The sequence below is a fragment of the Abramis brama genome (genome assembly GCF_963993115.1).
Source record: "Abramis brama genome assembly, chromosome: 22".
In the NCBI taxonomy this organism is placed as follows: domain Eukaryota; kingdom Metazoa; phylum Chordata; class Actinopteri; order Cypriniformes; family Leuciscidae; genus Abramis; species Abramis brama.
The window spans coordinates 12994011-13007953 of NC_139984.1; the positions used below are offsets into that span (position 1 = coordinate 12994011).

Consider the following 13943-nt stretch of genomic DNA (forward strand, 5'->3'; position numbering starts at 1 on the left):
GACGCGTTAAAGAATGAGCGTTGGTAAGTCAATGGGTGCCGTCAACTGTTTGATTAACAACATTCTTTAAAATATCTTCTTTTTTGTTCAACAGAAGAAAGAAAATCATACAGGTCTGTAACAACATGAGGATGAGTAAATGATGACAGGATTTTCAATTTTGGGTGAATTATCCCTTTAAAACATGTCTGTATGCTTTTATTTTGAAGTGTGTATTATTTGAGACAGAGTGCGCTGTGTGTGACTTCACGCTCTGTTGTTGTTGTGTCGGTGACGCGGCAAGTCCAGCCGGCCGAACTGCAGATGAGTCAGCAGCATCAATAATCTGCTATCTTTGGATGTGGAAGTTAATATAGACCTCTCAGCAAAACACTCACATAGCGATTAGAGGTAATAAAGCAAAAATGGCGGTTCCTGCAGCCCCGAACCTGCAGCTGAACACGGCGAGACAAAGCAGCCCTGTGAACTCTACAGAAAACAACATCCACATCGACGAGAGAGAGCTGGAAAACATCACCAACAGCGTCGAGGACGGCACCTCTCTGCCTCTGCACTCGCCCTGGACCTTCTGGCTCGATCGGTAGGGTGATGTTGCCATATTACTGTTAGAATGGATTCGACTTTCTACATTCACAAGCCTGTTAACAAAGGCCCAAGATTTAAATTCCTCATTTTTTTATAGTTAATCTTACTCTTTTCAGGTTCTAAACGAGCACATCTAACACCATTACATGGTTCAAGTGCCTATATTTAGTGTTTGTAAGATTTCTGGGCTCTATAATGCAGAGCTGATATAATAACTTAGTAAAGTAGGTCGAGTCACCTGTAGGTCATGGTTGTTATTTAATATCAGATATCATGTCCTTTCTGAAGCTCTGGAAATCATGTAGCAGTGTAAGTTAATACTGTAAGGGTGTATACCTCAAGGCTCTGTCATGAGCCCAGTTAAGTTTTGTTTTGTTTGACATTTTTAAAATGTAGGACACTGTCAATGCAAAACAACTTGTGAGATTGTGAAATGGCCACATCTAACGTTATGTTGATTGTTAATTTGCATAAAGTTTAATTTACACTATATAATGTATCTGAAAAACAAAAAAATGCTGTAAACCTGTGATAATGTAGTTTCTTTTTTCTTCAGCTTATCTTCCATACAATTCTCTTTTGGCAATGATTTTCAAAGGGTTGAAGTCCTATTTACTGACTGACATTTGGTTGCCATAACGATTGTGAAAGGCTTATGTTCTGTCTCATACATGATCACAAGCACTGCACTTGACATTAGACATTATAAAAAAAAACAATAAAAAAACCCTCTATGATTTATGACACAGATATGGGTGATGAGCCCAGCTTAGTGAAGCACATTTCTTATTTGAAGGGATAAAAATGAAACTTCTATTATTATTTGCGCACACTCATGGCATTGCAAAATTGTATGATGTTTTATTGTCTGTGGAACACAAAAGGTGACCTTCTGAAGAATATCCTGACCTGGCCGCTCTTTATCACATAATACGAGGCTGTCAAGCTCCAAAATGACAAAAAGCACAGCTCTTCACAGCAACCAGCTGTCATTTTGAAGCGTGACGGCACCAGTTCTCATTCGCTTTCATTATCCTGACCACTCTTTTGATAATATTACTCAGAAATTCACCTTTGTTCCACAGAAGACAGAAAGTCATACAGGTTTGGAACGAGTAAATGATGACAGAATTAAAAATTTGATTCTATAAAGCTATTTGTCAACAAACACCTTGTAATTCTACTTTATTTATCTTCCAGGTCATTACCAGGTACAACGGCAGCAGAGTGTGAATCAAATCTGAAAAAGATATATACCGTCCACACTGTACAGGTAGGTGTTGCACTTTTATTACAAGTATTTTTTAGTTGCTATTTACAGCTAATTGAGCACAAAATGCAAGTTTTGCCGGACCAGCCTGAAAAACGAGTCGTTTTAATATCTATGAAGGTGTGGTGTGTGTTATTTCTGTTTTGATGGAGTTTTCATTGTGAAATATGCAGATGTGGAGTTATGTTGTTAAATTACTGATGTGTTTTATGTTGGTACTGGTATTATAGCTTCAATTTGGATTGTGTTTAGGAATCAAAACATTATTATTTACATTAATAAACAACACAATTAACTGTTTAATGCTTTTGCAAACTAGCAGAAATGGGGGTTTTCTGTTAGAATTGGAAAAATATTGTCTCCCATACATTATGCATCATCTTTTTTTTAATTACATTCAGAGTTTCTGGAGCGTGTACAACAACATCCCTTCTGTGTCCGGCCTTCCTCTGAGGTGTAGCTATCATTTAATGCGAGGAGAAAGAAGACCACTATGGTGAGTTTGATTTTCATGCAAGAAAATTCAGCCAATTAATTACTTTTATTCAGCAAGGATGCATTATTGATCAAATACATGCTGTTTTTGTACTCTCTATTCATTAAATGATCCTAAAAAAGTGTTTCCACAAACATATTAAGCAGCACAACTGTTTTCATCAATGATAATAATAAGAAATGAGCATCAAATCAGCATATTAGAATGATTTCTGCAGGATTATGTGACACTGAAGACATTAAAAAAGTAAAAAAATCTTACAGACCCCAAACTTTTTAACGGTAGCGTACATTTCATATCTGTCTTTAGTTTTGGAAATGTTTTTAAAGCAGTTCACATAAGCCATTTAGTTGAATATATTGTTCTCTATGTCAACACAGGGAAGAGGAAAGCAATGCAAAGGGAGGCGTTTGGAAAATGAAAGTGCCAAAGGAGAGCACAGTAAGTCTGTTTATTAATGGTTTCAGTTCGAGCCTAAAGCTTTTTGACTGTTAGACTGCGTAATGTAAATACATAAAATCCACACTTCACAGATTCAGTATTTTCCTATACTTTCTGGTGTGTTTTATCGCTGCCAGATTGTCGTTTTATTGCCCCTATCTGTTTTTCTTACAGTCAGCTGTGTGGAAAGAGTTGCTGTTGGCTACGATCGGTGAACAATTCACAGATTATTGTGCATCAGGTGAGTGTAGATATGAGTTTTATTAAATTATTTATATTTGTTTGTTTTATTGATATCATTTAACCCCTCTGGTGCTCCTCATAATTCATAATTATTTAATTAATATACACTCATAATTATCCCGGGGTAGAACAAATATAACTTTTTTTTCCCCCAATGTAATGTATTTTTGTTTAATAATATTTTTTATTTAATGTTTTGTATTTTGAAGGAATTGTATGGTACTAAATAAGATTTATGCAATAATTATGATGTTTCCACAATTTATTTCCCTTTAATTTTCCATTCATTTCTATGGTAGTAATTTTTGACTGAGGTGTACAAGTGTATCTATTTTTTTTTTAGGACTATTTAACCTTTTTGAAATAATGTCCATAATTTTCTATTTATTTTTTTGCCACAAAAGTCACAGTGTCATACCATTCCGATGAAGTACACATATTTTTTTTTACATTTTAAACGTAATTTTTTTTTTAATCAAAAGTGACCGAAGAGCACCAGTGGGTTTTAAAATGAATAAGAACTATTAAAGAATAATAATATCTGTCTGTCTTTTAGAGGATGAAGTTGTAGGAGTGAGTGTCAGCGTGAGAGAAAGGGAAGATGTGGTTCAGGTCTGGAATGGAAACGCCTCTTTTGCCAATGAGGCAAACGTTTTAGGAAGAATCTACGAACTTCTTCCACAGATATCTTTTAAAGCAGTATTTTATAAACGTAAGTGTCATTGGTTTACGTTCTTCTCACTTAATGTCACACTGTTTATTGTTAGGTGACATTAACATTACATTAGTTCCTATGAAACCGTAATGCCGTTCATTTATGTTTGATACGTTTTTTTATTCGAATTGTATTCAAGTGTAAGAACAGTGACTGATTTAAAACTTCTTTTTGTTTTCAGCACACGAGGAGCACCATGCATTTGAAGGTGGTCGCTCAAGACATTAGCAAGCTTTGCACATTCGTCACGTTTTTCCCTCTTTTTGGACTGATCCTAGAAAATGGACTGAAAACGGAAGACAAAAACAAAAGAACTCTTGGGTTTTGTAGTTGTTTGATATCATAGGGAATGTTAAAGCCCTGTTTTTAAGTTGTAAGCGTTGCAGATGATCCCTCCAAGCTTTGCGTGAGGAGTTTTCTCACACCAGGTATTTAGGCGATATCAATAAAGATCACGTAGTAGCATATGTATTATAAATCATCACAACAGAGCAATGTTGCCAATTGTTATCATTCCCCGTCCCCTATTTCTAGGTTTATTGATTAAATGTGCAGTCCGGTGACAGTTGCTGCTTGTCAAAATATATACTCGATGTGTTAGACATTTTATTTGAAGAGTTAGAGCGTCCATTAGGATCAAACTCTTAGGGCTGTTTTCTCAGACGCACATTAGGCATAACCTTAAACTAAAAGAAATAGTCCAAGGCTAAGCTTAATGCGTTTCTGGGAAACTATTTTTTATGCAAAAGTATTGCACATTTCTCTTTGGAAAAAAAAAAAATCTCTTTGGCTTGGAGGTTAATGATTTCAGAGCAAATGTAAGTGGGTGTAAGACAACCTTGGTTGCAACCGTAAATATACAGCAAAATGCATATGCAATTCCTCATTTTCACCCCCGAACTGAATATTTAAGGACATTTAAATAATCCTGAATTAATCACATGAGGGTAAAAATCTTGCATCTTGCAAACGGCTTTGCTTTTATGATTTCGAAAAACTGTATCCAGACCTCCTCTTGTAGTATTTTATGTAAATGAAAGCTGTTTTAGAATGGCGTCTGAGCACTGTTGAACTTCTCTTTTTTTTTTTTTTGGTTACTGCGTTGTGGTTTGAAATCCTGCATTATGTTATTAACTGTAGCCCCAAATCCCATAAGTGTCTCGTCTTTGTCAGAATAGTCCAAATGCTTAATATAAGTCTTTCTTTCTTTTTTTTAACGTACGCATTTGCTCCTAACTGCCTTTTTATTCAGTATAATCACACTGTGTCTTGTTTCAGAGTGCTTATTATTGTAGTTTGTTTTATTGTGTTTGGATGGATGGTTATGTTGGAAAACCTGAGTCGAGAGGGGCTAGTGTAGATATTGTCAAATTATGTAACTGAAAATGACTTGTGTAATCATCAGAGCATATATTTTTTAGTTTTTCAGTACCAAAGAAATTTCCTTTCTGTTCTCCTATGTTATAATTTATCATGTCCTGCGTCCTCCTGCACAGGCATAGAGGGAGTTACAACCACGTTTCTTATGTTTGCTTTTTTTTTCTTCTCACTTTCTGCCGTGTCTCCCATGATGCTGTGTGCCGATTTTATTTAGGTTTGTCAAGCCCGAAAGACCTGCATCACGAACCAGGTCTCTTAATGCACTAAAAAAAGCACAATTATGAGTTTGTCCTTCATATGGACAGGGATGTGCAAAATAACCTGTACGTGCAGCTGACCTTTCATATTTAAGCCTTTTCCTACCTATCACTCATCTCTAAATGAGATATGTGAGTTCTGATGTGGATTTCTGGAGCATTTGTCGGTTTTCCAGGCTCCCAATCAGGATCTGAAACCTCAAACTGATTGTCAATCTTCTGGAATGGTGCCTTGTGTTCTCCCAGGGTTTCACTCATAGAATGTTTTGGTTTTCTCTATGTATTTAATCAGTTATATTATTTTCTTTCTTTTCTTTTGCTTATATAGGTTTTGAAATATTGAATAAATACGAAGCAGAATTCGAAGTATGAGTATTGCAGTTATTTTCAACATAAATTGTGTCTTTTATTTCAACTGTATGCACTGAGGAAGTATTTACTGTATGTGGTCTGCAATGAATGGAGAACCCTGTAATTGTGCACAATTTGTTCACCGCAAGGTGGCGCTGTCCCTCCGTCAAACGCAATTTCACGTCGTCACTCGTCCGCATCTACATTACATTTAGTTAATTCACATTTCACCATATTTGTGGAAGCTCTGTAGATTTTATTTTACCGCCCGCTCGTGTTTATCATGTCATTGATCAATGTACCATGAAAGGACTCGTATCTAGTCTTGTGCGCAACAGTATTTGTTCCGACGAATCACTTCAGCCCTCAGCAGCAGGTGGACGTGACGTCACGCATCTACAGCTACTCTGAAACATACGACAAAAACATCTGTTTTGCCTCGACTCACACAATAACTTTATCCAATTAATATTGTTTAAGGTTTATAATTCAACGCTCGCTGTAAACGGCACCGTATACGTGCAAAAGCTGTTTGCGTTGTCCGTAAAGTAGTCCCTAGGACGCGCACTGCGGATGACTACACTTGTTTACATTGTGCTGCACGCGGCAGTGTCGGCCAGCGCGCGCTGCTACGCGAGCTTCATGGGAGAGCGACGCACTGCGCTTCACAGCTCGCGAAAGTTCGTTCCGCGGTCACCGTGAAAGTTTTCATTTCTGCCCGTTGAGAAACCATTTCATCCCCGGTGAGTTTATTCTTTTTATCAAGTTTCTTTATCTGTGTTCATTCCTAATTTACATGTGAGGTTGATTTGCTAGTTATTAGCCTTATCACAACTAACGGCAGCGCTGGAGAGTAGACAGTCAAGACAGGAGGGGCAGCTAATTCAACGCTCTCCACAGTTTTATCGCCATTTATTTAGTATTTTATTACAGGTAATTTGCCTTGAACAGAGTCGGTGGCTTGCATAACACACAGTTATTGTCGTAGGACAGTGTTTAAAGCCCTCATGGGAGTGTTAGCTGGCTAACATGTGCCTTTGGTTCAGTTCATGTGGAGAACAAAAACAGCCTGAGTAACTTCAGTTCAAGACAGTCTGTCTCTGTCGTAAATCACCTTGTCTTATCTTTTTTTTATTATTATTAAATTGTTAAGACAACAAAACAAATATCAACACAGCTTGCATAAAATATACTGTATACAATCTTGTATATGAACGAACGTACAAATTATACATACATTAATTTGACTATTTATCATATCAAATATACCTACACATACATTTTTTTCTGACAAAATGAATCAAATAAATACATTTAGAATAAATAAAGCATTCTCGTCCATTCAAACTTGACTTTTTTTTTCTCCACACTTATTATACAGTGTTTGTCAGTTGGCATTAGTCAAACATAATTCAACTGATTGTTAATCCTAACTGGGTGGTTTGATTTTGGACAGCAGGTTTAAACAGGGACTCACATGCAGGATAGAGGTGTAACTTTGGGTTTGTCTCAACCTAGTGAAGCTCCTTTCTAGACAGTATTTTTAGGCACCTATAATGCCTCAACGTGCTGAACACTAGGCTTTCACAGCCACTATTTCTTTTGTTTGCTCGGTGTGCTCAGTTTCGTTATTCTTCATGAGTGTACTAAGGAGTTAAAAAGTTCTCCTTTAGTGTCACTGTTTGATGTTAAAGTTGTTGAAACTACGACAAACAAAAAAAAAGCAACGCCCCTTGACAGGTTTCATTTCTTCTTTTGCCTCTGAGCATTTACAATTGAGTTAATCATTTGTTGGAGCTCTTATACAGGCATCCCATTCTGTCTTTATTACCAGAGTTGTCTGTTCTTAAACCAGGTGTTACCTGCCCTTAGGATCGGGTTCCCTCACTTTACAGTCCATTGTGAGGATCTGTCTATTCAGCACAACTGGAAAACGCTTTCAGTAAGGCATTCAAGAGATTTTAATTTGTTAATGTAGGGGTTTCCAAAGGTGTTTTTTTTTGTTTTTTTTTTGTCAAACAAAACCCTTAGCATAAAATATTTACTTGAAGTTCACCCTGAGATTTTAAGTTAATATTTAAACAATTTAATGACATGTTCACAGTTCACAGTTATTGGTCACATGACATGCAGGTAAACAAAATATTCAATCTTTTTATAGTTTTTATTGTTTTTAATGTCTCATATTCACTCCTTACAGGAACCGACCAAGGTGCAATACAAATATTTGTCTTATTCTTCACTTTCAAACATTCAAACCCTCAAGCTATTAACATGTAAAATCCGTTTGACGCAAGTAAAAACCTAAAGCACACATTTCCTTCCCAATTCCCACTCTGAAAACACAGAATGGCCACGTTCACACAGCAGCAGAATTCAGTTGTCAGTCCTGTATTTGATTCCTTAACACGCTTATGTTTACACACAGTTCAGTTATATACGGGAGTGACTCCGCATAACCGAACTCACACCTGTACATTTTCAGGACAACCGCATTCTTGGGAAACATGCACTGTGTGAACCGAACCGGACTGGACAAAGTTGTCTGTCTCGTCATACAGCGGGAGAGAGCCGCTCAAACGCACTTCTAGCGTGTGTTGTGGGTTTTCATGTGTGGTTTTCATGTCCTCCGCTCTCCTCTCAGATATAAAAGCTGCTGTCAGTTAATGAAGAGTGACTGTGTGAAGGGAGCCTATATAAGCTGCATGCATATGAACCAGGGCTGCACAAGCACAATATATCAAAATATCGCAAATGTATACATCGCGATATGCATATCGCAACAGCTTGCAATAACTGGGGTCATGATAAAAGACAGAGAAAATCAATCACTGGCCGAATAACTTTTGTAGCTTTAATAAGAATCAGTATATATTTAATTCATAAATTGAAGCAGTGTTTTATTTTTACATTTGATTATTCAGTTTCTGTTGTTAAATAAACCTAATAACCTGAAACCCTGAACCCCATGGTTTACACTGATGTTAAAATACCACTTCTTATGTTTCAGTAAAACACTGCTGTTCACTTTCAGAAGTCGTAGGGATGTTTTCTTGTCACTAAAAGAATGTGAAACACGTATGTAGGGTATATAATTTAAAATATATTTTAAAGATAATTTAAGTTTACTTTACACGCTTTTTAAGCATTATCGTATCGCATATCGCATTATTTAAAGAGTTTTCGCGGTTTTCTTCAATATCGTGCAGCCCTACTATGAACACACTCCCGCTCTTCACTCTGAAACTTCTTCTACATAAACTGAATCACAGCCTCTGATTTGATCATCTCTATTTGATAAGATAATCACTATTTCAGTTTTATTTCAATTAATTGTGCAGCCCCACTTGTTTGTAATGTGACGTTCAGTTTAATTAATAATTAGCTTTTCATCAACTCACAAACCCCTCCCGAACCCCAGTTCTTTCAGATCTTTCTCCTCCAGGCATTTTTTCTATATCCTGGAGCTTCGTCACATTGCTGGCAAACCTGTTTTGTCCCGTCTGGTGTTTCACAACTGTGTTACTGATAGAGTTATTGTCTATTTAAATAGAATTTACAAACTGCACACTGCCTATTTCTGTCTGTTGCTCTCAGTATCTGACTGAATTATGTGGCGACTGACAGATTTTGCCATGATTGTGTAATAACAGCTTTAATCACTTGCGCAAAAGTGATGCCTTAATTCTTAACCTCCCCCACCTCCTGCTACGCAATGAATTAGATGGTCAGAAACCGGTAGTGTCAGTGTAATAATCCGATTAATGATTAACAGTTTTCTAGACATGTCTCTAAACACTTTTATGGCATATCATACTCAGATGTCTGCACAAGAAACAAAAATCTATACTACATTAATTGCTATATTGCACCTGTTAAGACAAAATGGTGTGATGGTTGAAAGGAGCGCCACGAGTTTGAGCGAGTGTAGGAGTAAGTGTAATGAATGCGGTTTGTTCTTTCCGAAGAAGCGGCACGTGTGGCGCTCATAGGCGTGGATGTGTAGATGAACGTGACAGATATTTCCTTTTTAGGTGGGAGTGTTAGGTTCTGTTTCCCCTTAAATTCTGGCTTCGCTGAGGGTTTTCCCCTCAGGTGAAGGGGTTTCAGACGAGTGCCCTAACATTGAGCAAACTTTGTTGTGGTGAGGAAGTGTAATGGCTGGTCGCTTGGCTGGCCAAGGTGACAGGTTCTTTCTTGGTTAGTGTTATTCAGTCGGTACCTTTTCCCGTTAACGTAGTGAATAAGCCTAGTCCTTTGTGTGGGTTATTTCTTGAAGCAAACGAAACTTATAGCTCATAATGTATGTGCATAATAAGCAGTTTCTGAAAAATAAGTGCTAGTTGACCTTGTGGGCTGGAAAGGTGTTGCTGAAGAGTTGAGAAGGAATTGCTTGTCACTCTTCTTCGTTGTCTATTGGTGTAATCTATGGAAATGGTGATTATTCTGTTGCCCTATCTCAACCGACTCACACACCTATTCAAATGTTCCGGGACAGTAAGTGTAGTTATGCTTATGCTATCTGTGTTTGCCACCCTGGAGAGTTTGTGATCTATAAAGGAGCATACGCCGCAGGTCTGTTTTATTGTATGAATTGTTTGCTCGAGGTTAATGGTGGGTCATTGGAAATACTTTAGGTTGCATCAAGATTTGTGGTGTTTTATTTGTATTTTATATATATTTTTTCTCTCAAAATGAATATAATTTTTCATAATGAACATTATGTTATGATGCTTAAATTTACTTGTAGCATTAACAACATTAAGTTCAGTTTTTAATATTTTATAGCTACTAGTAGCATTCAAAATTTTACTTTGTTTTTTTATAAGACGTTTCTCATGCTTAATCACCAAGGCTGCTGCATTCATTTGATCAAAAATACAGTTAAATCTTAATTTTATTTTAATATATTTTAAGATGCAATTTATTCATGTGATGTAGAGCTTCACGATTCTGGATAAATTGAGAATCAAGATTTATTTTATTTTTTTAAATAGAGATTACGATTCTCCCATGATTCTGTATTGGACAACTAAACAAAATAACATGCAAGTTAATAGAGGTTCAGACAAAATGTTAATTGATGCAGTCTATAGTCATTTTTTATATATAAAAATATATAAATATAATACTTTAAAAAAAATATATATATATATTTTTTAATTGGTTTGAATGAATGATTCAGTGATGATGAAGGCATGTGACTATAAAATTTTCATGTTGCGAGAATTGTTGAATATTCTTAAAATGCATTCTAAAATTGAATAATTCGTAAAAAAATTATTATTCACGGTATTTTGAAGTGCCCACAATAACAATATCGTGCATATTCATTATCGTAACATACCGTATATCGGCACATGTCTATTCACTCATAAAGACCACTTGTTTCCAGGGTTCTCAAGTCTCACGCATTGGCCGTGAGACACACGCAATTCAACCAGTTCACACGCTCACACCGTGTATTTCTCACGCTAAAAAAGCAATGCCAACCAAGTTGTCCTGCAAGCTTTATATATAACGTTGTATACGAGGCGCAGGCACACAAAGTGAAGTTTCCTGCCGCCAGCACGTATCTCGGCCAGATTGCGTTTGTTACTAGGCAACATAGATGCGCGAACACACGGAAGTTGACGGAAAATTCTCGGCCACCGTACGTTCGTTACTAAGTAACCAACAACATCGCGCGAACACACGTCGTGATGGAGAAGGTAAGTTGGAAGAAAGAAAGCTTGTCTAACATTTTTAGACTAGAACATTAAATATATAAATGTTATCAAGGCATCAAAATGTGCAACAAACACTTACAACACAAAACACATTTCATAAGCTGGAGTGTGTACTCTTGTGTACACACACACACACACACACACACACACCTTAATACTCTGTCATTTGTTCACAATATCCCACCACACAATAAATCATTATACCATTTCGAGTAGACACATTCAAAATGCAAAAAGATTTGTTTTTCCAAACTGTTTGGAGCACTTCGTTATATTTTTGTAATTTTTGTATATTTGTAATTTTGAAATATAACATTAAAGAGTATATTTGATGTGATGAATTGCTCTGTCATTTATCAGATTTGCCAATTGTTATAATTTCAATTTGTGCTGGTTAATTATGAACAATGGATAAAATTGGGGGGCAGGGGCGGGCCTCCATTAGGGCTCCTCCCCTAACCGCATGTGATCTCACTCCAAGCTTTTGATAAAACTTGAGAACCCTGTGTTTAATTACTGGACTTTAAACAAATCACTTGAATGAATACTTCAGTGACTACATTTGTACATTTTGATTGTCATATGTCGCCACCTACTGGTGTAACAGTGTAATTTATTCATTCTTTATTTGAAGCATATTCGAATAAAGAATTTTAGAATGTAGTATATGAATATAAATGATAAACAAATGAATTAATAAATATACAGCAAACTAGAGAGAAATATCAGTGCAAACATTATCAGGCCAACAGACAAGTAGCTTTAACACTAGCTACGTTTACATGGACACAATCGGAATGAAATCAATACGATTGATGAATCCGAACAGGGTGTTTACATGAATGATAAATAAAGTAATCGGATTGATGTGCGCGTTTATATGTCACAAGTTTCAAATCGGATCTGATGTTTTGACATGCGCACACTGCACGAATATACAGAGTTTCCCACTTTTCGCGCATAAATATTCTCCTCTATTGGTTCTTTATTTGTTTTAAACGGCAGACGTAATATTAATTCGTCTCTGGTCATAATTTAGAGCATATTAACCATTTTGCCGTGCTGCTTATTGATCACGCAGTAAAAATGCCCCTCCCCGCGGCCAAAACCAGACGTCTGTGGATGAAAATCCAAAACAAGCACTGGTGGGATGTTGTCCTGCTTCACTTCACAGACGCGCGAGTGAAATGAGAATTTTAGAACTTAAACTTATTAATATGACACTTTATTCAACAGGAAGAACAGCTCGTTCCGCGCGTCATACGTCATTACGCTATTTAACGTCATCGCACATGCGCAGTCCTTTCAGTTTCGGTTTTCAATCCAATCAAGTGTTTACATGTTCTCTCGATCGGATCGATTAGGGTTTTTTAGTCCGATTGAGCCGTCAATCCGATTATAAGTGTCCATGTAAACGCAGCTACTGAGATGTCGGATCACAAAAAAATAAATATACATAATATGAAAAGACTGTTTAGCCCATTTCACACAGAGATTCCGGAAAATACATGGATAATGTGTCCCGGGATCATTTGATTGAGCTAGTTCCACATATGCTGTAGCATAGGTTGTAGAAAGGCCCGTGCGATGGCACGTGCGTCATCACTACGACACACCCCTTACGGCATTGGTCCTGGCTTTTGTTCACACAGGCGCGTTCGGGGACTGATCCCGGCAATGTTACTAGGTCCCCATCTCGATCCTGGCATCAATCCCGGGACGTGTTTGCGTTCACACAGAAGGCCCTCTGTTTATTTATTAATTTATCGTCATAATTGAAAAATCGAATCGTCATAATCTATTATTACCAATCAATAAAATGTTCATATTTGAAAGATAATAAGACTTTTAATAGCTTTTTGTTTTCGTTCACATTTTCATTTTTAATCATGAACTTACAGGACAAGCATATAGGCTATATTATGCATTTTATTTATTTAAGAAAAGAACAGATGAACAGAGACCGTGCTTCACTTTTCATGTTCAACACCACATAAAGCAGATGAATGTTTGTTTTTTTGTCAGTGTCAGCGGAGGCCACATAGACCTAAAGAATAGCATTTATCTAAAATATTTATTTATATTAAATAAATCTTTTTAACATCACTTTTGATCAATTCAATGCGTCTTTGCATGTCTTACTAATGAATGGTAACATTTTTGGACAAAATAGTATAAAATTGTAAAATTGGTTATCCACCATAACTTGAAATACTAATTATTGGATTATCAGTTTTGGCCAGATGTTTAATATTGGTACATCCCCCAATATTGTTCAATTTTAAAATCTAAAACCCCGACAATACAATGTATTAAAAAGCAAAAGGACAAAAATAACAAGCTACAGTCCTATTTGCTCATCTTATGTCCTTGGCAACAAAATGTGCTTTTCAGCCTTGGCTTTTGTAATCTGCACACTCTATTTGTGAAGTTTAAAAACTTAAATGGACTCAAAATCTTGCCTAATGCTTGACAA

The 13943-nt window shown here is 36.5% G+C and overlaps 2 protein-coding genes across 6 annotated transcripts in view; both read left to right on the plus strand.

The window, feature by feature from the left end:
• The first annotated feature begins 226 nt into the window (after positions 1-226).
• eif4e3 (eukaryotic translation initiation factor 4E family member 3) lies at positions 227-5753 on the plus strand. Its single transcript, XM_084098931.1, has 7 exons — positions 227-580; positions 1786-1858; positions 2257-2351; positions 2732-2792; positions 2967-3033; positions 3592-3747; positions 3932-5753. Exons 1-7 carry the CDS (start codon positions 405-407, stop codon positions 3976-3978), a joined length of 675 nt encoding a protein of 224 aa, XP_083955057.1. The 5' UTR covers positions 227-404; the 3' UTR covers positions 3979-5753.
• Positions 5754-6140: 387 nt separating this feature from the next.
• foxp1a (forkhead box P1a) overlaps positions 6141-13943 on the plus strand; it is a 43692-nt gene continuing 35889 nt past the window's right edge. For 3 of the 5 annotated variants that reach the window (XM_084099899.1, XM_084099900.1, XM_084099901.1), the window contains exon 1: positions 6354-6481. The gene's annotated coding sequence lies outside the window, so the exon portion shown is untranslated. Of the gene's footprint in view, positions 6482-7593; positions 7681-13943 lie in introns of all 5 variants that reach the window. The other 2 variants (XM_084099898.1, XM_084099897.1) reach the window with 2 other exon arrangements.

Excerpts from the sequence above, each read along its gene's own strand:
- eif4e3 (XM_084098931.1), top strand. The coding sequence starts at position 405 with ATGGCGGTTCCTGCAGCCCCGAACCTGCAGCTGAACACGGCGAGACAA. Across the intron at positions 3,034-3,591 it reads CACAGATTATTGTGCATCAG|AGGATGAAGTTGTAGGAGTG; the intron begins GTGAGTGTAGAT and ends TCTGTCTTTTAG. Across the intron at positions 3,748-3,931 it reads TAAAGCAGTATTTTATAAAC|CACACGAGGAGCACCATGCA; the intron begins GTAAGTGTCATT and ends TTTTGTTTTCAG.